The sequence below is a fragment of the Tympanuchus pallidicinctus genome, unplaced genomic scaffold (assembly GCF_026119805.1).
Source record: "Tympanuchus pallidicinctus isolate F22 unplaced genomic scaffold, pur_lepc_1.0 scaffold6, whole genome shotgun sequence".
Classification (NCBI taxonomy): domain Eukaryota; kingdom Metazoa; phylum Chordata; class Aves; order Galliformes; family Phasianidae; genus Tympanuchus; species Tympanuchus pallidicinctus.
The window spans coordinates 13689941-13715111 of record NW_026294780.1 but is presented as its reverse complement, the minus strand read 5'-3'; the positions used below and the strand labels follow the sequence as shown (position 1 = coordinate 13715111).

General features: G+C 39.5%; 1 protein-coding gene across 3 annotated transcripts in view; it reads right to left on the bottom strand.

Moving 5' to 3' along the window:
- Window positions 1-25171, bottom strand: part of RASA3 (RAS p21 protein activator 3) — a 129499-nt gene that overhangs the window by 2138 nt on the left and 102190 nt on the right. For 2 of the 3 annotated variants that reach the window (XM_052664739.1, XM_052664741.1), the window contains exons 9-24: window positions 22600-22704; window positions 21936-22092; window positions 20950-21098; window positions 16977-17091; window positions 15998-16072; window positions 15492-15615; window positions 14089-14195; window positions 13409-13486; window positions 12509-12586; window positions 11873-11946; window positions 10857-10904; window positions 8008-8114; window positions 6968-7050; window positions 2993-3204; window positions 2119-2222; window positions 143-326 (exon numbers count right to left, since the gene is read on the bottom strand). In XM_052664739.1, the coding sequence (XP_052520699.1) occupies window positions 143-326; window positions 2119-2222; window positions 2993-3204; window positions 6968-7050; window positions 8008-8114; window positions 10857-10904; window positions 11873-11946; window positions 12509-12586; window positions 13409-13486; window positions 14089-14195; window positions 15492-15615; window positions 15998-16072; window positions 16977-17091; window positions 20950-21098; window positions 21936-22092; window positions 22600-22704 (1800 nt within the window). The remainder of the gene's footprint in view (window positions 1-142; window positions 327-2118; window positions 2223-2992; window positions 3205-6967; window positions 7051-8007; window positions 8115-10856; window positions 10905-11872; window positions 11947-12508; window positions 12587-13408; window positions 13487-14088; window positions 14196-15491; window positions 15616-15997; window positions 16073-16976; window positions 17092-20949; window positions 21099-21935; window positions 22093-22599; window positions 22705-25171) is intronic. The other variant, XM_052664740.1, reaches the window with a different exon arrangement.

Below are 25171 nucleotides of genomic sequence, written 5' to 3'. Positions count from 1 at the left end.
TAAAACCAAACATTTAGAAGTTCCTAGTGCTTTAAATATTTGACATGTTGTGATAGCAATATGAATGCGGTAAAGGCCAGAACACAAGGAAGGGAAATACCATTTCCAGAAATGTTGGCCTGCTGGGACAACTCATACTTACTGGCTTCCATATTTTGTCTTCTTAAACTTATCCCTCTTATACTGAGCATGCTCTTGCTCTAAAGTTCCAACACCTTCAATAATCAGCTTTAGTGTTTTATACGTCTCTTTAGGGTCATCAATGATGAATGTAGAATATTCCTCCTCCTCAGGTCCATCATACACAGATTTGCTGCCGCAGGCCTCTACAGAAAAAAATAAAAGTACACAAATAGGTATCAGATAGGTAGGAGAAAAGAAAAAGTGGGACAAGCAGACTAAAAGTACTCGGTTTAGGATTCATACAGGCCAGCAGTTGTCCTTGCTTTTTATCATTATAGCTACCACAGAACTGTGGCCAACGTCAACAGCAGAAGGAGCAGTTCCCTGCCCTTTGCTGGGCTGTTTGAAGGCACAGCAGCTGGCTTATGCCCACTCCCTCCTCTTAGTCTTATAAAGAAAGGGCAGCAAGTTTGGCAGCTGCTCCTGGCTTTGCACAACTCTGTCCCATGCTGTACAGGCAATGCTTCCACCTACATTATCACTAGCACTACTACACAGACATTTTGGGAACTCTGACAGAACATGGGAACTATCTGCTTGCTGCAGGATTGGGCTTTGTGAAATCAAATGTTTATTTGTCAGAAGGACGGGTTACTGTCATACACAGCACTAAGTACAGAGCTTCACAACAGACTGAATTCTAAACACTTACAGGTTGCACTAGTCATGGAAGATGTTTTACAACATTGCTCTGCAAAAGATACATACAACAAGCACAAGCAGAGTGTGTCATTGCTGCCTTTTCAAGGAAATACACTAAGCATAAGTCATATGTAATATCACATTCTATCCTATGCAGGAAGCCTTCCTGGCTACATCAAGACACCGCTTACATGGACATGTGCATCACATCTATCACGTGATCTACTTCATCATCAAAGGGGAGCACATCAGAAAGGAGAGAGCGTTTCACTCTTTTTCCTCAGCTTTCCAGCTCTGCTGCTCTTTCAGTCTCAGCTGTCCAGTTGCCTTCCCCTTGCTGCGCTGCCTGTGCCAAACCTGCGTCCTTTTCCCTGACACTGAAACTCAATGCTGGTGCTGGCAGCGGGGATTCGGAACAGGGGAAGGCTGGGCATTGGTTCAGACAGCTCGGAAGTGGTGGAGGATCTTAAGTTCGCAATTGCATGGCATCCAGGACTGGATTAAAGTGCTTTCCAATCTGTGTGCTTGACACCACCAGCTTATCTCATATTATAAAATCAAGTGCTATTATAAGATCAGTGCCACAGTGAAGGCTTCCCTGCCACTCCCTGTGCTAAACTGGGATTTTAAGTCTGGCACCGTGTATACCGGATACTTTCCTTGGCATGTCTACCAGTACTTCCTCTGCTGTTTCTTCTTTCTTTTGTCCTTCATGTCACATCTTTGTTCCCCACAGCTCTTAAGGGCTTCTCAGCCCAAACACCACTTCTCATCGTTCCAGAGACACCCAACGCTGAGCTTTTGTTGACGAATCTGAAAGAGCCTGCCTAGGAAATCCGTTTGGATCCAGCATGTTCTGGGGACCTGAACCAGGGAATGTGCACATGGCGCATTCTGGTAATACATATATATCTGCTAATACAAAACCATGCTGCACTGAAACCTCAACTTTGCTGGTGCTTCTTTTCAGGATCAGGAAACTTCTGGCTTAGGCCACACAGTGATCTGTCAATTCAGAACATCCAGACTGTGCTCTGTGCCTACGGTATTTCAGGATCATTAAGACCATATTTCAAATAACTTTTTATTATATAAAAAACTCTGCACAGACTATGAGACTGCACATTGCACCAAAAATAATTCATACAACTGCGTCTAGATAGCAGAAGGGGAAACAAATAATGGCTGAAGAGGATTTGATCTGCTAGGCTGGTGTAACTAACACACACCACTTTTCAAAGATATTTTCGCCTTGCTAAGTGTGTCAGAGTTGCAAAGATGTTTCAGCCTCACCTTGCATTTTCTCCAATTTTGGCATATATAAGTTGAAAAGAGAGTAAATGCGCTCAGTTTCTCTATCTCCATCTATATCCAGTTGTATATTAGCTGGTAGGCCTCTGCAAGACATTAGGAAGAGAAGTAGGAGTTAGATGTTAAACAGTGTGTTATGGTGTGAAGAACTCAACAAGGATGAAAGCAGTATTCCTGAAAGATCACAAACTGTATGTAACAGAGCACAAAACCTCCAGATTTTCCCAAGAGAAAAGGAAGACAGATTCAAACTTCTCTATGCCTGGATTTATCCAGCATGTTTTCACTGTGACTTGAAAGAGTAGACTCAGAATCCAGACATTTTGATGAATCCATCTGTTATAACCAGATGGAGGAGCCAAAGCACTGTATTTTCCCAGCTATCCGGGTTTTATATTCTGAGAAAAACTACCACTACAGACTTGCTGCTTTCCTCAGTTTAGATGAAAATAAGTTTCCTAGAAACAAGACAGTATCTCTGCATTAACAGAGACCATGAGTAACCTGCTCAGAAAAGACTGGTTTAGAATTAAACCCAGAAGGAGATGCTTATCTGTTTCAGAAATTTACAAACAGAACACTGAACAGATTTCTGGCTGATTTTCTAATTGCAGATGATCAGAATCAAAATATTTTATCCCACAGTCAACTCCTATCAAGGTTCTGAACTCTAAAAATTTCAGCTGTTTGATTAGAATATGCAGATACTGACAGCATCTGTGTGTCAGCAAAGATGACCTCTTAAAACACCGCAACACCTGCGTATCAGACTCATCTTGGTACCTGCATTCCTGCCACACTGCAGCAATCCACCTTTTCCTGGCAATATACAGATATGCGTGTTACCAATCCTTACCCTGTGCAAGGTGTGCAGCCAGGAGTATTATCTGCAGTAGCTTTACAGCAAAGCCAGTGGCCATTAAGATAGGCAGAGGGATGGTAGACTGTGAGGCGCTTCTTGTTGCATTGGCTAACTTTGGTGAGTATATCAATCCAGTCCTTGGCCTCCACACAGTTGTTTGCTTGAATATACAAGACTCTTCTTTCAGGCTGGATCACCTGGAACATCTGCAAACACAGAAGTAAACCACAGAATGACACGCTGAGTTTAGAAGACTTAGACTGATCAATTTATTACAGTAAAAACCAGGCATACTACAAGAATGTACAAATAAATATATTTCAACGCAAAATAAAGAAACAAATGTGCCCTGGAAACAAGACTTTCCATCTGGTACAAGGAATAAGATACTGTTCCTGAAGGAGGTGATTTACAAGCAGCTAGTATCAACTTGCTTGTTGGGCCTCAGCAAGATTTGTTGTCAGCCTCAGGGATGCAATTTTAGTAATGCTGCAGCTTCAAGTTTTGGATGGCTGGAAGAAGGAACCAACACAGAGCTGAACAGAAACGTTAAGAGAAATAATGAGAGTCTAGATCCAGCCTTTGGGGCAGCTTTGCTCTAACTGCCATATCTCTAGTCTTTTTAACACTTACTTCAACATGATTTTTTGCTGTTACTAACTTCCACAGTTCTGCACCCAACTGTAGCTGCAGTTTTCTCTGTTTCTCTTTAATTGCCTGGTTCAAATAACCACACATTAATTCTGCATTACAGTTTGGGTACTTAGTATCTAAATGAGAGCTCCCTTGCCTGTCCAAAATAGCTTCTGCTCCAAGATGGCAAAATTGCCTCTATTTTCTTCCCCTTGAAGATACAGGTTTCAAGACTTATTGCTTGATTACACTGATCCAACCTCACACACTGATCATTTCCTCTATCTTCTGCAAAAACTTCACTTTAATGGGTTTTCCTTATCAGGTATTCCTAAACTATCCTTTTCCTACTCTACTTTTCCATTCAGTTATTCAAATGGCTACACACTGCACTGTCCAGATCATGTTGAATATTATTTTCCAAACAGCTGATTTCTCTTTGGTCCTTCTGAAGAAACAAAGATGCAACACAAAAAAATATTTATGTGTACATACACAAATATATGTCTCTGTCTCTCTCTCTCTCTATATATATATAGACATATATTTGTGGTGGTCCTGTGTGGAGCCAGGAGGTGCAGTCAATGATCCTTGTGGGTCTCTTTCCTACTCAGGATATTCCGTTTTTCTAAGAAAACAGAAATTCATCTTTGTGTGTTACAAAGATTCAAAATATTGGTACGAATTCTGCACGTGGCAGGTCGTAGAATAAAAGAATGACTTAGGTTGGAGGAGACTTTAAAGATCACCTAGTTGCAACACTCTGCCAAGGGCAAGGTTGCCAACTGCTAGATCAGTTTGCCCAGAATTCCATCCAACCTGGCCCTGAATGCTTTCAAGGATACGGCATTCACAACTTATCTGGGCAACCTGTTCCAGATCCTTCCCACCCTCCAAGCAAAATAGTTCCTCTAAAATCTAATTGAAACCTCTTTCAGTGGCCCTTGTGCTCCTCCTCTGAACCCTCTCCAACAGCTCCACGTTTCCTGTACTGGGGGTACCAGTCTTGGATGAAGTACTTCACCTGGGGCTTCACAAGGGCAGTGTAGAGGAAGACAATCACCTCCCTCTCCCTGTTGGCCACCCCTCTGTTCATGCAGCCCAGGATACTGTTGGCCTTCTGGGCTGCACGAGCACACTGCTGGCTCATGCCCAGCTTTCCATCCACCAGGATCCCCCACTTCTTCTCTGCAGGGCTGCTCACAATGAGTTCCTCTTTGTACTCATATCCAGGATTTCCTTGACCCAAGGGCAACACCATATACTCTGGTCTTGTTAAATCTCATTTGACTGTTGTGATCCCACTTTTCGAGTGTGTCCAGTTCCCTCTGGACAGTATCACTCCCTTTTATTGTGTCAACTGTACCAATCAGCTTGATGTCATCAGTAAACCTGCTGAGGGTACACTCAATCCCACTATGTCTCTGATAAACATGGTGAAGAGCACTGGATTCAAGACAGACCCCACACCACTTATGACCAGCCTCCACCTGGACACAGAACCACTGACAACAACCCTCTGGCTAAGATCATCCAACCAATTCTTTATCTACTAAACAGTCCAATCTTCAGATCTATATATCTTCAATTTAGATGTAAGGATGTGGTGTGGGAGCATGTCAAAGGCCTTGCATAATTCCAAGTAGATAACATCAGTTCCTTTGTCCACTGATGCTGTCACTGCATCACAGAAGACCAACAGATCAGGCACCGTCTGCCCTTGGGGAGAATGTTGCAGGATCATACCAGGCACCATCTTTTCTTCTCTTGATATCTTTCAAAATGTCTTGCAAATATATTTGCTAATTTGTGAATTAACAGCTTTTTTGTAACTACAGTGTGACTTCCAGCATGAAACAGAAGAGAAAACAGTAATTTCCCTGTATTTAGTATCTTTACAGACTCCAGACAATAACCAGAAAGTCACAAAGACTAACATATCAGAAATAGAGGAGTTGCTAAAGTCAGTCCAGCATTGTCAAAATACTGGAGAAGAGAGTCTTTTAAATAAAACTTTTCAGACCATAACTGGCAATCAAGGTTTGGATAATGGGGACAAAAGGGAAGAAGATGATGGAAGGAAAGAGGAGTGTGTAGCTCAACTTCTATCGACACATGACGACAGGAAAGAGAATTTCATTGTCCTGCAGGGTAAATGGATCCTTCTGCATTTGAACAAATGAAAAAATTTCAGGGGTATGGCTTTATGTAAGGGGATACCAATCTAAGTGAACTAGCATATGGCAAATGTTACCGAGAAGCCAACAACTAAGTCAAGAATTTCAAGTGGTTGCCAAGACCTTTAAACTGTCAAAAACACCAGCTGATTCTCACACAACACAGAAAATCTGAATACTTAGATCCACACTCTGCACACGCCCTGCAGTGTGCGTAAGGAAAATGAAGACTACTTGAAAGGCAATACAGACTTACTGGCTTTACTGCCAGACATGTTGCTTTATCAGGAGTGATGGAAATGAATTTGGTATAACTTAGAGCACAAATACATACAGAATACTTACAGAAAATATGCATCTTTAATCACAGTTAGCACCCATGATGGACTATGTGTTGCAAATACACCTGATGTGGATTTTTGAGGATTCTGCTCTCACTGCAGTATTCCGCAGCATGGGAATACAAACGTCACTATGGGAAGGTGACAATGGTGTTTTCTACTGCTCTTGGAAACGCTCTGAATCTTACTTTCTTGAACAGATGTAGTTACCTTTATTTTCATAAGGTATTTCAGAATCCAAAGCAATTCATGGTTTCTGTTCATGCTCACAGTAATATCTTCTATCATTAACAATAAAAGGATATTTTTTCCTATAATAAATCTTTTTAAAAAAGAGATATTCTGAATGCATTTCAGCCCAGCAAACTCAGCGTAAGCTAAAGACTGCCTTGACTGAAGAGTTAATCGGAATTACAGCTCAGCTCCTCTCAATACCCAGAAAGTTTTATCTCAGCTGTGTGTCTGTGATCCTCCACAAACAGAAGCAGTCAGTTCCTTCACAACAGAGAGCTCCAACAGAAAGGGCAGAGACGTGATTACCATACCTGTGTCCAACACTATGGAGCCCAGACAGCTGATCAGCAGTGATCAGTACTGAGTGTGCTGTGGATCACGAAACCCAAGGACTGCTGACTGTGCTGGTAAGAATCTGAATGGGCTGTACTTTTGGAAACTCCTGCTACTATATATAGGGTAAGCAGCTGTGGTTGTACATCTTTCTATAGAAACCCAATCCGAGTTACAAAAGGGAAAAAGGTGATTAGTCTGGTGGATCCAGACCAACCTAACAAGGAAGTTAACCAAGATGACCTACTTACATTTTTCATTTTAAAGGATTCCTCCTCCAGTCTTTCCACTGCCAGAATGTTTTCAATAGGAATGCTACACAGAGGGTGGTCACCTGCAGAGTACATACACAGAGGCTCAGCAACTTATTCAAAACTCAACTTCACCCTATGCCCTTATTCTGACGGCTGATTCAGTTCCTATGAAGATCATTTTGACTGCATAGAAAAAAACCTTTCACTCAGCAGGGATTTACCAGGACAGTCTTGAAGCATTACCTTAATTTCATTTCTGCTTTCAGCAGCATTATGTTATGCTAGCAAATCTCTGAGAAATTGACTATTGCAGCAAGACACACTATATTTCCTGAGGAGGTGAAAGAAATCATTACTGTCCTCTCAGCTGAACCAGGTTTATGGTGGTGACATAAGATCTCAAAGTTGAGTGTGAAATGACAACTGTCATTATCTGGACATCTTTTTTCATCTTTCTCACTCCACATTTATTTATTTGATAGATGGGAGTGATATTGTTGTGTACTACTGAACTACTGGAATTAAACTATCAAAAGCAAAATTCTTGATATTAGGCAGCATTAAGGGAACAAATGTTTGCAGGCTCAAAGCTTGCAGTCAAACCCCAAGCAGACTGCAGTCAGTTATGTCAATTCTACAGAATTTATAAAAATCATGAGAAATGCATTTGACAACGTCCAGTAAAAAAAACCACACAACAGTGCAAGGAATTTGAGCTCCTGAGTTTTGTTTCCTTGACTATTTTGTTTTCAGACTATTTACTAGGTAACTGAAACCTAGAGATGATGCTTGGTATCTAATATTAAACAAATACTATGAAAATTTCTGCTTATTTATATAGTCCTATGTTATTGAAGAACTTTCTCTAGCTATCAGTACAGGATTATCAAAGAAAGGGCAAGAACATACAGGCTGACAAGACTTCTCTGTACTGTGCCTTGTATAGTTACAGACTTAGATCTCAGTCCTCAGTTCTTATAGTAGGTTTAATCTTTGCTTCAACGTATTCTAAAAAGAGACTGGCAAATCTCTGTTACCTTTGCTTTTCTGATATGTAAACTCATGATTTGTCAGGCGGAACCATCTCTTCTTGAAGTTCTTCATACCAAATCGTTTTCTTCCCTGTGCTCTCTTGATCATGAACCTAGTAAACAGGACAACAGCTGTTACAACAATATACCAGATCTTATACTTACACAGATATATATGCATACATATAAAATATGTATTTATGTATATAGGTATACACATATATACATATATATACACACACACAATGGCACTTGCAAAGCTTTACGAAGGGACACGGTGTTTTCTCATTATTAAGGCCTTCTCTTGACAAGAAAAGGAAAGTCACATTTGGATAGGTTTAGTGCATCTGTTAGTTAAACTTGTCCTTTTTCCAGATCTCAGTATGGGGCAAGACGCATAGATTGATTTGTAGTGTACACAGGGACTCTAGTTGATTAGCTGAACTGCAGCATGTGCTCTTTCTGCAGTTACAAATGCAGCTAAAAGATTTCCTAATGCAGCAGAAAAAGGACCTGTTAAGCGTGACAACACAAGACTCTGTAAGTCTTCTTTCTTTTTTTCTTTTTCTTTTTCTTTTTATTTTTAAGCTCAAATTTTTTAAAGTAAATTTAGCAATTAAAAAGCAGGTATAAAGCTTCTGGAGCACAGGGTCTGTGCTTACATGCTTTAGTCACTCTCATGCTCTAGAAAAAATCACCACGTTCCACAACGCCATTTGCAATTGCATATTGATGCTGCAGTTAGAAATGGATATTCAGTCACATACAAAGCAATTTGATGATTGAAAGCTAGAACTCCCTCCTTTTTTTTTTCTTCTTCTTTTTTTTCTTTTTCAGATGAAGGGCGTTCATTTATTGAGTCGTCAGTTTTAATTAATTTCAAACTTGAATTAGCTTGCAAGGAACTGTGATGCATCCACCAAATTCCTAACCACTAAATCAATCCAAAAGCTTCAAGGTGACTTTGGAAAGCCTGGTAACTTCATATTGCTCAGCCTCATTTCTGCTGTAAGATGCGTGTGCAGCAGGGAGCTGTTAACAGCTACTTTACACATTACATTACATTACCTATTGTGCAAAATAAATAATTGCACAGTAGAGCCATTAAAAACTATTCAATACAGAGCACCTCTTCTTATCACGTAAGAAGGCACTACAGAGCAGAAAGAGCATACAGAGAGAATAGGGAGTGATTTGGCTGAAGATTTTCAATAGCAGAGATAAAATGCTTAGACCAGGCAATCTTATTTCTTGCTTCTGGTATCTTCAGTCAGAAACAATTACATTGCATCCAACTGAACTGTAGGGCTCTTTAAAGATCCAACAGAAGCCCAAGCTCCTTCAGACTTTAACTATTTTGTGACCAGCTGGGCTGGTGCCCTCTGCTCATTCAAAGCTGTATGGGCAAAAGCTGACAACACTGTACACAGCAAAAGATACATATATTCTTCATTAATCATTCTTAGTCACACTCAGTTCCATTTTTTAAATGGTCAGTTACTGTCTCAGCACTAGGATTCCTTAAGAAAGATTTAACTCAACCATGTGATTGAAGTCATCACCAGACTGACTGGATTGGTGGCAGACTTCGTATTTCAAGGTTAAGGCAAATTTCAAAGGAAGAGCAAATATCCTTGGGCTGGACAATATGCTCTTCAGGTCAGTTTCTCTTTCTTTTCATGCCAACACTTAAAAGGTTACTCAAAACCGTATATGCCTACTGAGCCTCCCTGTTTAAGAAAAGCAAATTTCATACTGCAGAGCTAAGAGCACATTTCTAATTTAATTCTTCTTTGCTGACATAGCTGAGGGAAGAACATGCTTTTATTTCTCACGGATAGGTGAGCAGTGTTCAAAACCACTTAAGTTTCAAGGTCAACTTAATAGGATTTGTTTCCAATATTTGCAGAATGTGTGAGAAGTCTGAGCAAATATTCAGCAGCACAAAGGAAAAAAACAAAACAGACTAAGATAAAATCCATTCCAGTGCTATGTGGCTGGAGAAACCTTTTCTTCTTGTGGTTATGGTAGACCCGAGTTTGGATCTGCCTTAGCTTTACTTAGAAGCGTCAGCATGCAACTTTTACCCACAAGAAAGGTAAGACTAATTCTCCTTTTCGTTTTCCTCCTTCTAGGAAGAGCCAGGCAGACAGCTATCAAGCAGTGATGGCATGATCCATGCCAGCAAACCAAGTGCCAGTGACTAAAATTTTTGGTACTGTGCATTCAAGTACAAGAGTACATACGCTATAGCTTTCCATTTAGATATTCTTAATAGAAGGATAGATTTTTTTAAAAGGAAAAAAAAAAGAAAAGAAAAGGAAATGAAATGAAATAAAAACATTGCAAAGACAAGCAGAAACCCCACTAACCAGCCAATCAATCTGGAAAAAAATTCCCACCCATCTTCCACGACACAGTATGGCAATAATGCAAAACACTGGGAAAAACAGACAGCTGAAGCCCACTCTATAACCTTGAGAACAATTTACATGAATGCTGCTCAAGAAGTGCCTTGAAGTGCAACCTCTTAACTACTGTCAGTGAGTTCATCGGGATATATACAATGAATATAAGCAAATCTCAGTGCTTCTTGGAGCCTCTGCCTATAGATAGAAGTCCATAATCTCTACTTTCAGGTTTTTGTTTTAAGGAAGAAAGGAAAAAAAAGGATTTGGTCAGCGTTAAGAAATAAATAACAGAACGATCTCTGCTACTTTTACACAGGCGTTTCAGGATTGTTAAACAGACTACTTCCTTCCCAAAGTTAAGTCAGACAAGACTACTGCTGTGAAGGAAGGACATGCTGTCAGCCAGTAGCTACAGCAAAGCACCAACTGCCCCTACCATCTTACCTGCATGAACTATTACCATCAACTTTCTTTACTGTTAGTTTAAGAGTCCTTACAACAGCAGCCACAGGCCGAGCAAGAAAAGACAGAAAAAAATCAGACAGGAGCAAAAGAAAGACAGAGGCAGAAAAAAATCATGTTTTAGAGTTAGAGGGAAAATGTTACAAACTATACATTTACTTTCAAAAACAAAAGAATGATAAATGTACAGAATTAAAACAGAGAAACTTGCTTCTAGGGACAGAGCCTCATCAGAGAAGTGAACTGCAGAGGCTAACTGGAAGGGGTCACGCTTTCACTGAAAACCTAACTTTTGCATGATGTGGAACTACCATGACAGCTTACTTTCAGCAGCAGCAGCTCAGCTTACTAAGGTCTGACAGGAAGAATTTGGATTTTTACTTTCTTCCTCTTAGTCCAAAGAAGCTGTTCTCACAGTGCACACAGATGACCTTCAAAACTCGTTTTTCAAACACAAAAAAATTGCCAATAATTAGTCTCTAAAACTAATATGGTACACATAACATGGTTCCATGAAACAGAAAGATACTATTACAGGAACCTGTTTCAAATGCATGACAAGTTTCCCTCAAAATGGCCCTGAAATTGATTAGCATATGGATTTAATAGGGCAGCAGAAGCAAATTCTTTGCCCTCACTAAGATACGCAGTATCTGCATTTTACAGCTTTTGTTCACAGTCGTTTAAAAAAGGAAATTGAACTTGATCTTAATATAGTGCTGATTTAAATTCATTCTGCTTTAGCTGTGCTGATTAAGGTCTACAGGCTTCTTTTTCCTCCATATATTTCAAAGTACACTTAAATTTAAGATGTTTAAATTAAGTGAAAGGATGTTGAAATCAATTATAGCAGCCAGAGAGAGTAGAAACAGCAGTACAACAATCTTCCTACACTCTTTTCTGAACATACAGATGGAATAGGGGTGGAGAAAAAGATAGCTGCCTTAGAATAGTAGCAAGCACATATTTAGAAGGTGTTGTTGCACGTGCATGCTTACCCTTCCTTAAGTAGTATAGGTTGCTCTATGCTCTTGTGATCTCTCCTTCCTGAAGATGAAATTAAATCTAGAAACTAGAAGGTGAACAAAAAGCATAGATAAAATGACAGTACAGCAGTAAAAAAATTTAAATCTTAAACATCTGTACAATATAGCACTGCAAGGAAATACTGTAGAAGTATTTAAACAGAAGGGTACTGGCAGATATTTGAGGAATTTGGGAGCTTTCCTGTGTTGCAAACTAAAAATAGCACAAATGTCACTAAGTGCAAAAACTGCAGATGACCAGTGCTTCTTCTCCAAGCATTTTCTTTGTAAAACGTATCTTTCAATTACTTTTGTACTAAGCAATTTTCATCACAGATCTGCAACACTCTGTGAAGTATGCACGTGACTTAAGCTCAATTCAGCAGCCTTACTGATCCAACCTAATTACTAAATAGAAGCAGATCTAAAGAGATTCTAATCCTACATGCACATAATTTGATACAAGTTTCCCAAAAACTATCACAATTATCAGGAGTCTGCTTTTTCTAGCACACACTTCCTGGTTTACAAACAGTACATAACAGGATTCTGAGCTTCAATCTCAACAGCCCCTAAGGATTATTCAGAACATTCACAAGCATTACGTACATTTTTTACTGCATCTGCGTATTTCTGTTCATTAAAATAGTCATAAAAAGTAGCCATGTAGGATTCCTTGAAATTTGCCTGAAATACAAAATCAAAATCATGCATGTCATAATACAGTTTGTACCTCAAATTATTATTCTCAATAGCAGTAGACCATGACAAAAATCACCAAAGAGGTTTTTTTTTCCCTGTCCAGAGGTAAAATAAATGAAAATAGACTTTCCTATTGTACAGCACACATTCAAAAAAGTATTACCAAATTTCTACCTCAAAAAGGTAGTAGAACACATTCCAAATTCTTGCTTACTACAATTAATGTACTGTTCAAAAGCTTCAAGCCTCTGCTTTGGCTTTTGATCCTGATCCTAGCTCTGAAAAACCATAGGGCAAGGAATTCTGTAGACTAAAAGGATTCATAGTTAAGGTACAGATTCATCTGTCGTCGCCCATGTGAATGGTAACTACACCACCAGGAAGCCCAAACTTCCACCAGATATAGTCATTTGGTGCCTTAAGCATACAAGTTTTACTTCAATTAGAAATCCAGCGCATGGACAACTAAATCTAATTTCAGCACTGACTGACTGGAAACTAAATTAGTATGAAAAGGAAAACACAGTCATTTCCCTTAATGGGAGATTCTTCTCAATTAAGGAATGCAATGCCCTGGAACAGTCTTCTAGGTTGGTCATACAATTTTGCTTTACTAAAATGTAGTTCAGATTAAGACAAGCTTAATTCTGCCACGAGTGTGAGGCTGATAATCACAACAAACAAAAAGAGTTTTGTTTAAGACTAGTGCAACTCAAGAATTTTCAAGGCTTAATTAGAATGGGTGATAAAAGCTTAAAAAAAATCACTTTCTCAAATTAAACCTTTAAATGAAAATGATAAACTTACAGATTTAGATTTTGATAGGCTGCCCAATGTTTGAATAGTTTTAGAGATAAGTGTCAAAGTTCGAGAAGTCTGCGGATCCTAGGAAAGATAACAGTAGCATTATTCAGATTGAAGACTTAAAATATTTCTTATTTTTTTCTCCTCTTGTAGAAAATTCACATAAAATTGAAAAAGATTCAATAAAACACTACAGAAAAATAGTTGTTTCTTTCAAACGTTTTTGACTCTTGTCACCATGCATCACAGCTATTGCCCTGGGTTCTCTGGAGAGTAATGACATGCAAAACTAAAAGAGACACCCCTCTTGAAAACTGCTCAGGTCTTCCATGAAAAGTTTGGATAAGTTGCTTAACAGTCAAAATACCTCCAATTGTTGCTGGCGATCAATCTAGCATTAATTTAAGACAGTATAAATGAAGCAGTGATCATATTTTCCAGAGTAACTAAGATTATCTACCTTGTCTGACCTTAAAGTTCACTGTTCCTTCCATAATTCCCACATTCTTCACATAACTGTCATTCAACATAGGTTCCCATATGCAAGACAGACCTAGCAGATCTTTGAACTAACAAAGCTATTTCTCCTAGGGATTACTGAAATAATGTAGAAAAGAATCTTGCTAGACAGAATATGGTGGTAGAACTATAGGCACAGCTAGAAATAGTGATGCAGTACTTACTGGATGGTGTGGTGTAAGCTGAAAGAGGTTTGGAGAAAGAATGGCAGGAGCAAAGAATCTCAAGAAAATAAAGCTGCTGACAGCTGTATACCTCACATCTGGGTCACCTATACAAAACAAAACAAAAATACCTCTACTCAATATTTCAATAATACTTCCTTCAAAACCTTCTGAAATTACCAGAATGCCTTCATAAAGTTAAACATTTGCTGGAAATACATATGATCTACAACTTCAATCTTCATTATTATAATTTGCTGCCCTTCACGAAAATACATGTTAGCTGTTTTGCTTGATTCTGGTTTGGCATTGCCTGCTTATTCTCACAAACTAAAACAACTATTAGGGAGTGGAAAAGTGCTTTCATGACAGTGAGAAAACTTCTGCAGCACATGGTTCTCCTAGGACAGTGAAATCACAACAACTCCTCTAATTTATAGATTGGTCATTATTACAAGCTGATGTATGAGCAGAAAATAATTCAGCTGCATGGAAGGAGCCAGCAGTGTGTGCTTGCAGCCCGAAAGGCCAACTATATTCTGGGATGCATTCAAAGATAAGTGGCCAACAGGGAGAAGGAGGTGATCTCCCCCTCTACTCGGCCCATCTGGAGTACAGGCCTGGGGCCTCCAGCACAGGAAAGATGTGGAAATCTTGGAACAGGTCCAGATGAGGATCTGTTGAGGAAACTGGGCTTGCTTAGCTTGGAGAAGAGAAGTCTTCAGGGAGACCTCATTGTGGCCTTCCTATACTTGAAGGGAGCATATAAACAGGAGGGGGAAAGGCTGTTTACAAGGGTGGACAGTGATACGACAAGGAGGAATGGTCTTAAATTGAGACAGGGGAGGTTTAGGTTAGATATTAGGAGGAAGTTTTTCACTCAGAGGGCGGTGACACACTGGAACAGGTTGCCCAAGGAGGCTGTGGATGCCCCATCCCTGGAGGCATTCAAGGCCAGACTGGATGTGGCTCTGGGCAGCCTGGTCTGGTGGCTGGCGACCCTACATGTAGCAGGGGGTGGGTTGAAACTAGATGATCATTGTGGTCCTTTTCAACACAGGCCTTTTCAACACACGATTCTATGAATCTGCAGAATGAGCCATCATAGAAACGTGAACATTTGAAAACTCAGGGTAAATTGTAAATAGGAACCATAAACATGTACCAACAAAATGCTCACTTAAGATGCTGTCTTCCTTTGAATGATGTTTAAGGAAAGCTCATGATCACCTGAAGTCATGTTTTTTGCAAAATGAATGATCAGGAAAAAAACAGAATTCAAATCATATTTGGGATAATACGTTGTCCAATTAGTAAAAGTATCATGAATCACAGAGGCTTCTAGACTGCACCTACACTACACCTATCAGAGATATAAAGTAGAATAATATATTGAAACTCACCTTGAAAACGTTTAGCAGCTGATTCTCTCAAAGAAAAGAAAATATCACACATCACCGTAGGACAGCTTACACCAGATTTTGTAATGACAGTAAAAATGCGATCAACATACTGCCTCAGATTTTCCTGAAAAAAACAATTATAACAATTTTTTTTTTTTTGGTTATGGAAAGCAGTATTATTCCTGGTTTTATTCATAATGGGATCATTGGTAAGAAATCCTCACTTTTAACATTATGTACTTGTAAAACAGTCTCACATTCAGTGATACTCCCTTCAATGAATGTACATATTTATATTTAAGAGCAATAATGTTATCCATATAAAAAACAAACATCAACTTATACACTAGTATGCCATATTCCTTCTTTTCACAGCACTTTCTTGTGTGACACTGCTAGAGACATAAGAGACACAGGCTGTTATCCTCGCAACCAATGATAATGCTATCTGAGAGCCTAAGTTACACAAGGTAACAGATACTCTATCTTCAAAACCTAATGCATACCCTGTTATTTTCCAGGTTTTCACCATCTTTTAATTTCACAGGATCGATTTCACAAGGTTTATGTACCTGGCAGATCTAGAAAAAAAGATACAGTACACAATTAATATATTAGTTTACTTTCGAATAAACTTTTCAAGAAGAACAAAGGATTCAAGAAGAGGATTTTGCAAAAATCTTCACCTACTTTTTGTGTAAAAAGCCAAGTGCATAATTTGTACTTTTTTCTTGACAAAGCACTAAAGGTAAATTACCAGCAACCTTCATTTTTTCCAAAAGGAGTCATTAATTTGTTCTATTCTTTCTTTCAGCTGAGATGAAAATCATTCAGATGCTCTCATGCAAGACTGCTCAGGAAAAGCCCTGTTTTGCTAAAAGAGTCAATTTTCAAAGTATATCTATATTCTTTAACAACTGAACATGTTTTTGATGAAACAGTAAACCAACTGCTGAAGAAACTGTCAAATCATTTGAAGGAAGTCTGTGGTCTGAGAGTATTGCTCAATTATTGCACTAAGAACCCCACACCCACCACTCTGGACTGGACAGATAATAAACCATTGCTACAATATATACATCACATACACAGTTATCTAAGAATAATTTAATTTCTTTAAGGATGAGATGTCTCAGCTACAGCTTCCAGCAGCTTTCTGCTGTATATGTCCTTTATCCCTCGCAGTTACTGCTTTATTAATTTCTCAGAAACAATACGTGGTAGATGTTTTAAAATGGCATTATTTAATTTTGTTAGACAGGTGGAAACTTTCAATTTCCTTTAATACAATCTAATTGTTTCAGAACTGGGTGACTCAGTTGTGGCTAAGCTGAACTAACAAAAAAGATTTCAATGTACGTAGAAACAGCTTCTTAACTCTTTTTCCTACAAATCACTTAAAATTAGAAGGAAAAACAGTACCTGCTCCCTGAAGGCCTTTTGAAGTGACATTTTAATTAAAAAAAAAGTCTTAAATGATCTTACCTCATCTATAATTGGCTTTAGTGTAACTTGCAGATAATGCATCCCTGCCAGTTTCATTGTCTCGTCGATGCACTTGGAAGTTAATGAGTTTCCTCTGAAAATGGTGTTTGGATCTCTAGAAGTGAACAATTTTCTGTAATTTAGTCTCTTTGTAATAAGCTGCTAACACATGGAAATACAAGCAGCACTTAAAGGTGATGAAAATACGCTTCTGAACACACAAACAAAAATTCCTTTTGACATAAGCCTGCCATTAGATGCAGTTATGTAGTCACTTCCAGGCTGCAACAGAAAAGCAGCAATCACGTTAAATCCTGAGGGACTAAAGATTTTTTGGTGTGTTCACACAGTCTGCAGAAGCCTCTCTACACCATCCAAACACAAGGGAACAATATAGGCTCAAAAGGGTTTACAATACAAACAAGGGAAACTGCACCTGTTTTCACACGCTACTGAACAGCATTTATTTGAGTAAGGGAAGGAAGGGAGCAATATCAGTCTTGTAACAACACTGGACATCACAAATGACCTTCTTCCAAATAAATGGTTGTAAACTGGGAGGGAGATGAAAACACCAGCTCCAGTGACACAGGCACATCTTTTTTAAGTGACCCACAGCACTGCTCTGCAATAACACTATTAAACATAACAAAACATAACACAGATTCCAATTCTAAACAGAACTGTGTGCACTCTCACATATTCTCACATTTTTCTGAAAAATCACCTCCACAGAATTCTCCTAGATACATGGCCATGGCAATCTGCTAAAAATTATCTCTCTGCACTATCACTAGACTTTTGTTGTTGTTGCATTTTGAAAACTCAACTGAAAGTTGTATACTAATTTTAGTTATGTAGATCCATATATAAGCAAATGTCTTTTACACATATATGATCAAAAATTGACTACAGATATCAGATCAAGTTTGTTAGTTCTTGTATACACACTAACATCTTCTCTGCTGCTTATAGCTTACCACAGCTGTACTCATTCAAGCAATGAATAACAGGATTCTTTTTTTTCTTTTTTTTTTTAATTAAAAAAGTAAGCTCCCTGCCTGCTACAATGCCCAAAAAGTCATGAAAACAAACATCTTTGCCATTTTATCTCAGGAACATGACTGACTAGGGAGCAGCAAATTACCTCATGCTGCATCAACCAAGCAGTTCCAGCCAACCTGAAGCACAGAAAAACACACACCTACAGGAAGAAAAACGCCCTAACCCCCAGGCACACTGAAAGAAAGGCAACTCACACAGTCTCTATTTTGTACTGAGGAACTGTACTTCAGAGCCCAGGTCTGTCATTCTCCTTCACTACCTATTGGCTCTTCTATTGTCAGCCAATGGCATGATTATGCAGGCACAAGGCTTGTAGCAGTATCTGCTCTTTGAGACTAATCTGGTGTAAACACTCTTACACCACTACATTGCCATAACATCTTAAGTCACATCAATTACTAACAAAGAGTGACCAGAAAAAAGATTCTGTTTTCTGTTATCCAATGCCCAATCCAACCCTGTCTTTGTTTCTCAGCCCTCTAATTTGAAAGATTAGACACACAGCTTGCCTTAAATATTCATATTTAGGAAGAAATTTGCTTTTTGTTTAGAAGAAGTCCAGCAAACACTTTTACTCAGTGCAAAATGGCTTATTAGCATACTCTGAAGCTGAAATTATTTCACATGAACAGCTGAAGGTTTTTACAGTTATTATCAAGCTACCAATGCAGAGAACAGAGTGAAATTCCCTGCTCTCGGACCTTACAACAGTTTTCCAAGTAAATTTTGTAAAACATGATGGGAATTCCTCCTCAAATGAAACTCGCCAGTCCTTCAGAAATTTTATAAACAACACTGACATTAGAATGACAGAATCACCAAGGCTGGAAAAGACCTCTAAGATCATCCAGTCCAACTATCCACCCATCACCAAGATTTCCCACTAAACCATGTCCCTCAGTACAACATCTAAACGTTTCTTGAACACTTCCAGGGACGGTGACTTTACCACCTTCCTGAGCAGCCTGTGCCAGTGCCTGACTGCTCTCTCAGAGAAGTATTTCCTAACATCCAACCTGAATCTCCCCTGGGGCAACTTAAAGCCATTCCCTTTAGTCTTATTACTAGTTACATGGGAGAAGTGGCTGACCCCCACCTTGCCACAACCTCCTTTCAGGTAAGTGTAGAGAGTAATAAGGTCACCCCAAGACTCCTCTTCTCTAGACTAAACAACCTCAGCTCCCTCAGCTGCTCTCCGTAAGACTCGTGCTGGACCTCTCACAGCTTTGTTGTCCTTCTTTGAACAAGCTCCAGCGTCTTGATGCCTTCCTTGTAGGGAGGCATCCAAAACTGAACACAGTACTCGAGCTGTGGCCTCACTGGAGCTGAGTACAAAGGGATGATCATTTCCCTGCTCTTGCTGGCAACACTATTTCTGATACAAACCAGAATGCCATTGGCCTTTTTGGCCACCTGAGCACACTGCTGGCTCATGTTCAGCCAAGCATCAAACAATACCACCAGGTCTGTTTCCTCTACATAGTCTTCCAACCACTCTGCCCCAAGCTTGTAGTGTTGCCTAGGGCTGTTGAGGCCAAAGTGCAGGTCCCAGCACTTTGTCTTGCTGAACTTGATCCCATTGGCCTCAGTCTGTCAATCTAATCTGAACAGGTCCCTCTGTAGATTCTTCCTACTCTGAGGCAGATCAACACTTGCCCCCAGATTGGAGTCACCTGCAAACTTACCGAGGTTGCGCTCAATTCTCTCATCCAGGTCATCAACAGAGATATTGGATAGGCCCCAGTATCAACCCCCGGGGAACACCACTTGTTACCGATTGCTAGCTGGATTTAACTCCACTCACCAACCACCCTCTGGGCCCAGCCACCCATCCAGTTCTTTACCCAGTAAAGAGTGTTATCGATCTAAGCCATAGGTATCAGTATCTCAAGGAGAATACTGTGGGAAACAGTGTTGAAGGCTTTGCTGAAGTCTAGGTAGGCTGTCAACAGCCTTTCCTTCATCCACCAGGCAAGTCACTTGATCATAGAAGGAGATCAGACTGGTCAAGCAGGACCTGCCTTTCATGAACCTATGCTGGCCAGGCCTGATCCCACACATGCCGTGTGATCTCCCTCAAGATGATCTGCTCCATAATCTTACTTGGTACAGAGGTCAGACTGACAGGCCTGTAGCTCCCTGGATCCTCCTCACAACCCTTTTTGTAGATAGGAGTCACACTGGCAAGCCTCCAGTCCTCTGGGACCCATCTGGTCAACAAGGAATGGTGGATGATGCAAAGTGGCTTGGCTATCATCTCTGCCAGCTCCCTCAGCACTCTTGGGTGGATACCACCAACCCGATGGACTTGTGGCAGTCCAGATGGAGCAGTAGGTCTGTAACTGTTTCCACCTGAATCATCAAGGGTTTATTCTGCTCCCCATTTGATACATTCAGGTCAGAGGGGATGGTACCCCCAAGGGTAGTCAACTAGACTGAAGTTGAAGTCCCTCATGAGAACAACGGCTAGCAATCGTGCAACTTCTGCCAGCTGTTCATAGTACACCTCATCTGTCTCTTCATCCTGGTTAGGTTGTCTATAACAGTCCTCCACCAGGATGTCCACATTGCTGGTGTCTCCCTGATCCTTACCCATAGAGATTCAGCCTTATCATTCCCAGCCCCAAGCTCAACAACATCAAAACACTTTCAAATATAGAGAGAGCCACACCACCACCCCTCGTTCCTTGCCTATCCCTTCTGAAGAGCTTATAACCATCACCATCTTTCCATAATGGCAGCTAAGTCATAGTTTGCCTGCTGCACAATGGCTTCCTGGCTTAGCTGGGAGGAAAAGGAGCAACTTCAACAGTTTATTTTGAAATTGCATTTAGTTTTAGAAACTGAGTGTAGGATCCTACCACAAGCCAACACAGAGCTTGACAGCAATTAGTTTGTTGATACTTACTGAGTCCTCTTCACTTCAGCACTTGCAATGGCACTTATGAAAGGCACAATTCTGCCATAGTGTAGGAAAAGCCTGACGAGAGGTATGGCTGCTTCCTGTTTTTCTCTGCAAACTTCACCCAAAATGTGTGCAGCTGATGCTGAGACAGGCTGAAGAGTAAAAAGGAATAAAAACTTTGAGAGATCTTTATAGCACAAGCATAATTAATTCCTTAGTGCACAAACCCACATAACAATTGCAGTGGTCAGTTACCTAAACATGTCTAAACATAACATGGTTGGGCCTCACATTCCAGTTTTAGTTGGCTTTAAGTTTTGATCAGAAGAGGGCAGCAATTTAAAAACTATTGTAGTGCAGTCTTTTTCCTGCATTTTTAACAGTTGACTTTTCACTGAATGTGACCGTTGCCTGGGAAGCAACTGAAGAACTATAAATCTCCCCATTTTCAGACTATAGTAACAACAGAAACCAGTTCTGGAACTGAAAAAATCAACACTCAAACCTCAGGTCCAAGTCAAATGCTAAAACTATACACAATGGCAGATGAAGTCCATCCTTCTGACATTTTAGAGTTGGTTCTCTGTTTGGGATTGTTTTGTTTTCTCATTTTGTTTTGTTTTTAAATTATGCAAGTAAACTAGTTCCTCTCCAGTAAAGGAAAACAAATTGATCAAACTGAAGTTTACTTTGCATTTTCACACGTAAAATTAGAAAGCCACAGAGAATATGCTGCTGTTAAAACCACTGGTGTTCCTGGGTGTGCCTCCACCCACCGTACTATATGCAGATAAAGATCTTCTCTGTAAGGACAGAAAACAACCATGAAGGATATGCAGAGCTTAACAAGATCCTTGGGTGTAAGAAGAAAGAAGTTGAAGATTCTGGTAATTATTCACCTATGGTGCCAACAAGACTGTGCCTAACATTCAGGGGGAACCCTGCGAGGATGAATTACAGGTAAACAACAAGAAGCACAAGAAAATTACCTCAACATCTGCAGATTTTAGCAGGAGGTCTCTAAGTGGACTGTAATAGCCTGAGGAAAAAACATGGTCCTCAGTGTAAACCACATTTAACCTTAAGGAACCAAGGTCATCAGGTTTCAGTGACTTGTTACCATTATCTCTGGGCTGCAGGAAATACCTGTAATGCAAAAATAGATAATGTTTGTGCTGAAACACAAGATTATCTCAGCATATATAAAAGCTATAGATTAGTGATACAATCTCTATAAACTTATTAAATTTCTCGAGAGTTCTGAATCAAAAATTTTAATTGTTTATTAATGTTAGTGTATTTTGCACCAACTCCAACATGGAATGTTCTGATCATTACAATTTGTGCTGATGTAACATATCAAAAAAACCCCACATTTTCATAAAATTATGGCATTGCTATTGAATTGCAGTAAATAATATCAAAAACTCAAGGTATTAAAATTCGCACACGCTACACAGAGACATACTCAAATCTCTAGTCAGATTATCAAAACTTCTTGCTCTTACATCTGCTAAGATCATTTTGGTTTGCTTACTTAATTATAGATACAAATTAAATCCATTTAAACTTTATCACATAGAAGTAATTATTCAAAGACTTCACAGCAAATATATGTTTCTACTCATACTCTGAAAGAAAAATGTCAAGTACCATGCTTCATAAGAGCTAGACTGTCGCAGAAATTTCAAAGGAAGTCTCAGTTCTCCTAGAAACTCATCTCCAAACTTCAAGTTACTGGCATTCCAGAGATCAACTCTGCAACAAAAAGAAGTCATTTTAAAAGATAAGGAATAAATAAAACTTCCTTTTATTTGAATTTTGTTGGTTTTTCTCCTCAAGCCCAGGAGTTAGAAAGTTCCAAAATGTACAGTACTGGTTTTCAAACAGTTAAGAGGCTAAGGTTGACTTCTGGAGCCTTACAGCTCATCTCCATAAAACACCAGTGAAAAATCATCTAGAATACCTTTTCCTCATCTGTATTGTTTCCACAGTCCATACTGATAAACATCCAGGGGCTCTCTGCATATCCCAGATAAAGGAAAAAATACAGATAAAATGAATACCATGGCAAAAAATGTCCAGAGACCTTCAGTCTCGGGCTGATTTCATTACCAGCAGTGTAATGAAAGTTTGAAGAGTGAGGCTGAATTTCTACTCAGCCTTTCCCAATGCTCTAGCTTCTGGGAAGATTCACCATGTCAAGCTTACATATTTGCTGCACCTAAAGTTCTTCTGTACAAATAATAGGACTGTTCTACCACACAGTATCACACAGTATCACATGTGTATTATCTGTAATCTATGCAATTTCTGTTGCTTAGTTCCTCATACATGGAAATTCTGTTAGATGATGATTCCTTGCCTTTCACACACTCTTTAACATTCAGGATGTAAAACAATTGCTCTTAGATTCAAAGTGGAAGTACTGGTGCCTAACCTGGCATTTGTGGATAAATGCTACAATACCCATCTCAGAGTGAGGGTTTCAAACTCTAGGACAGATATTTCTGTACACATTTTAAGGCTTTCTCAAAGAGGCATTTTCATTTTACAACAATCACAGCTAAGAACTTCTCAGTTCAGTGACAGTCTCAATATGCCTTAAACTCTGGGGAAAAAAGACTGTATGGGGAAAAATGCAGGTTCTTGAATAATGAAGATTTCCAGGAGAACTATAACTGTAATCTGGATAAGGTGCAAAATCATTTGATTATGGACATACTTACACCACCTTTCTAGTCTCAAGCAAGTCACAGTAGGCTGTCGAAGAATGAGGACTGCTAGTCCTGTTAGAGGTTTTTCCTACCTTATGCAAGTGCAGAGAATGTCACTTCTAAATCCCCTGAGTCTTGCCTCTCTGTCTCTTGCATCAAGTTTCATATGCCAGACATGTCAAAAGCTCATGTTACGCGCCTGCTAGTTTAAGTTCTTCAAACTCTAATATTTTCACTTTTTTTTTTTTTCCTGCAGTGCAAAAATGAGCCAACAGGAAAAGTCTTCGAAAATCCTATCTTCTCTATTTTTTCTCCATATTCAGTTGATTGCAATCTTACAAACTAATTCAAATGGCTAAGTGCAGCTTCAGGAAGGGATTTTTGGAAGGTTATTTACACATAGTCCAACTCTGCATTTACAAAGTATTTACAGGCAACTGGTTTCTAGTTTATGTAAATGTCTTCTAGATGGCAGTAACACTTTGAAACATACACAGCCTCACACACTTCCGAAGGGCATGCCCTACAGCAACTGAAGTTACAGAAAAAAAAGTAAATGTAAGAACAGTAAAATGTTTCAGCAGGAGAGGAATTGAAAACTCAAGGCAGATCTCATGCTATACAATAAGCAAAGCAGGCATTCAAATTCTGACATTATTGTTTTGTGTGCTTGAGGCATAAAGCGTAAGTAAAAGTAAAATTAAAAGAAAATACTATACACAAGACCCTGGAGTCTAAAGCTTTATTCTAAAATGGTCAGACACTGCTGACAGAGAGGAAGAAAGAACAACAGAGAGGAGGAGGAGAAACAATGAATTTCACCAGAACATCTGGTCCTTTAGTGCTGATATGCTCTGCCTGCAACTTCCTACACCCACTCAAAAAGAGAAACTTTCATAGCTTTAGAGAAAAACCATGAGAGACTGAGTTGCCTCTGTACTCTGTGGAATGGTATTTTCTCAGGAGAGAAAAAGAAAACAAACCCCCCAAACCCATTAATTGTATGATCCATCCAGAGGGCATGGGGGCAATCTCACTCTTAGAAAACAGAGCGGAGGAAATGAGGGGGCTGGGAGAAGAACCCGAGATGGAAACAAAACCACTCTGTCTTATATGGGACAAACTGTCTGAGCAAACAGTTTGCCCAACCAAAACTAATTCTTTACCTACTTTCACTTATTATTTAAGTGCTTAGTCTTTCCCAGCTACTTTACTAGTCTTTTGCGTCACATCGTGATGTTTTGTTGTTAAGGAATGGAACACTTTTTTGAAACTCATTTACATCTCTTGTGTCTCTTGCATACAAATAATCTCCCTTTCCTGTCTCACAGAGTCCTGGCAAACACACGTCTATTAACGGCCATGCAGTGCTGTGATATTACAGTAACGGGCTGTAATCATCCACACATGAACCAGCAGTTGACAGGCAAAGTAGAAGGCAACATGGCAGCTCTCATTCATTCATTAACACAAACATCTTGCTTGGTGGGAATGTTCCCCTTGTCTGG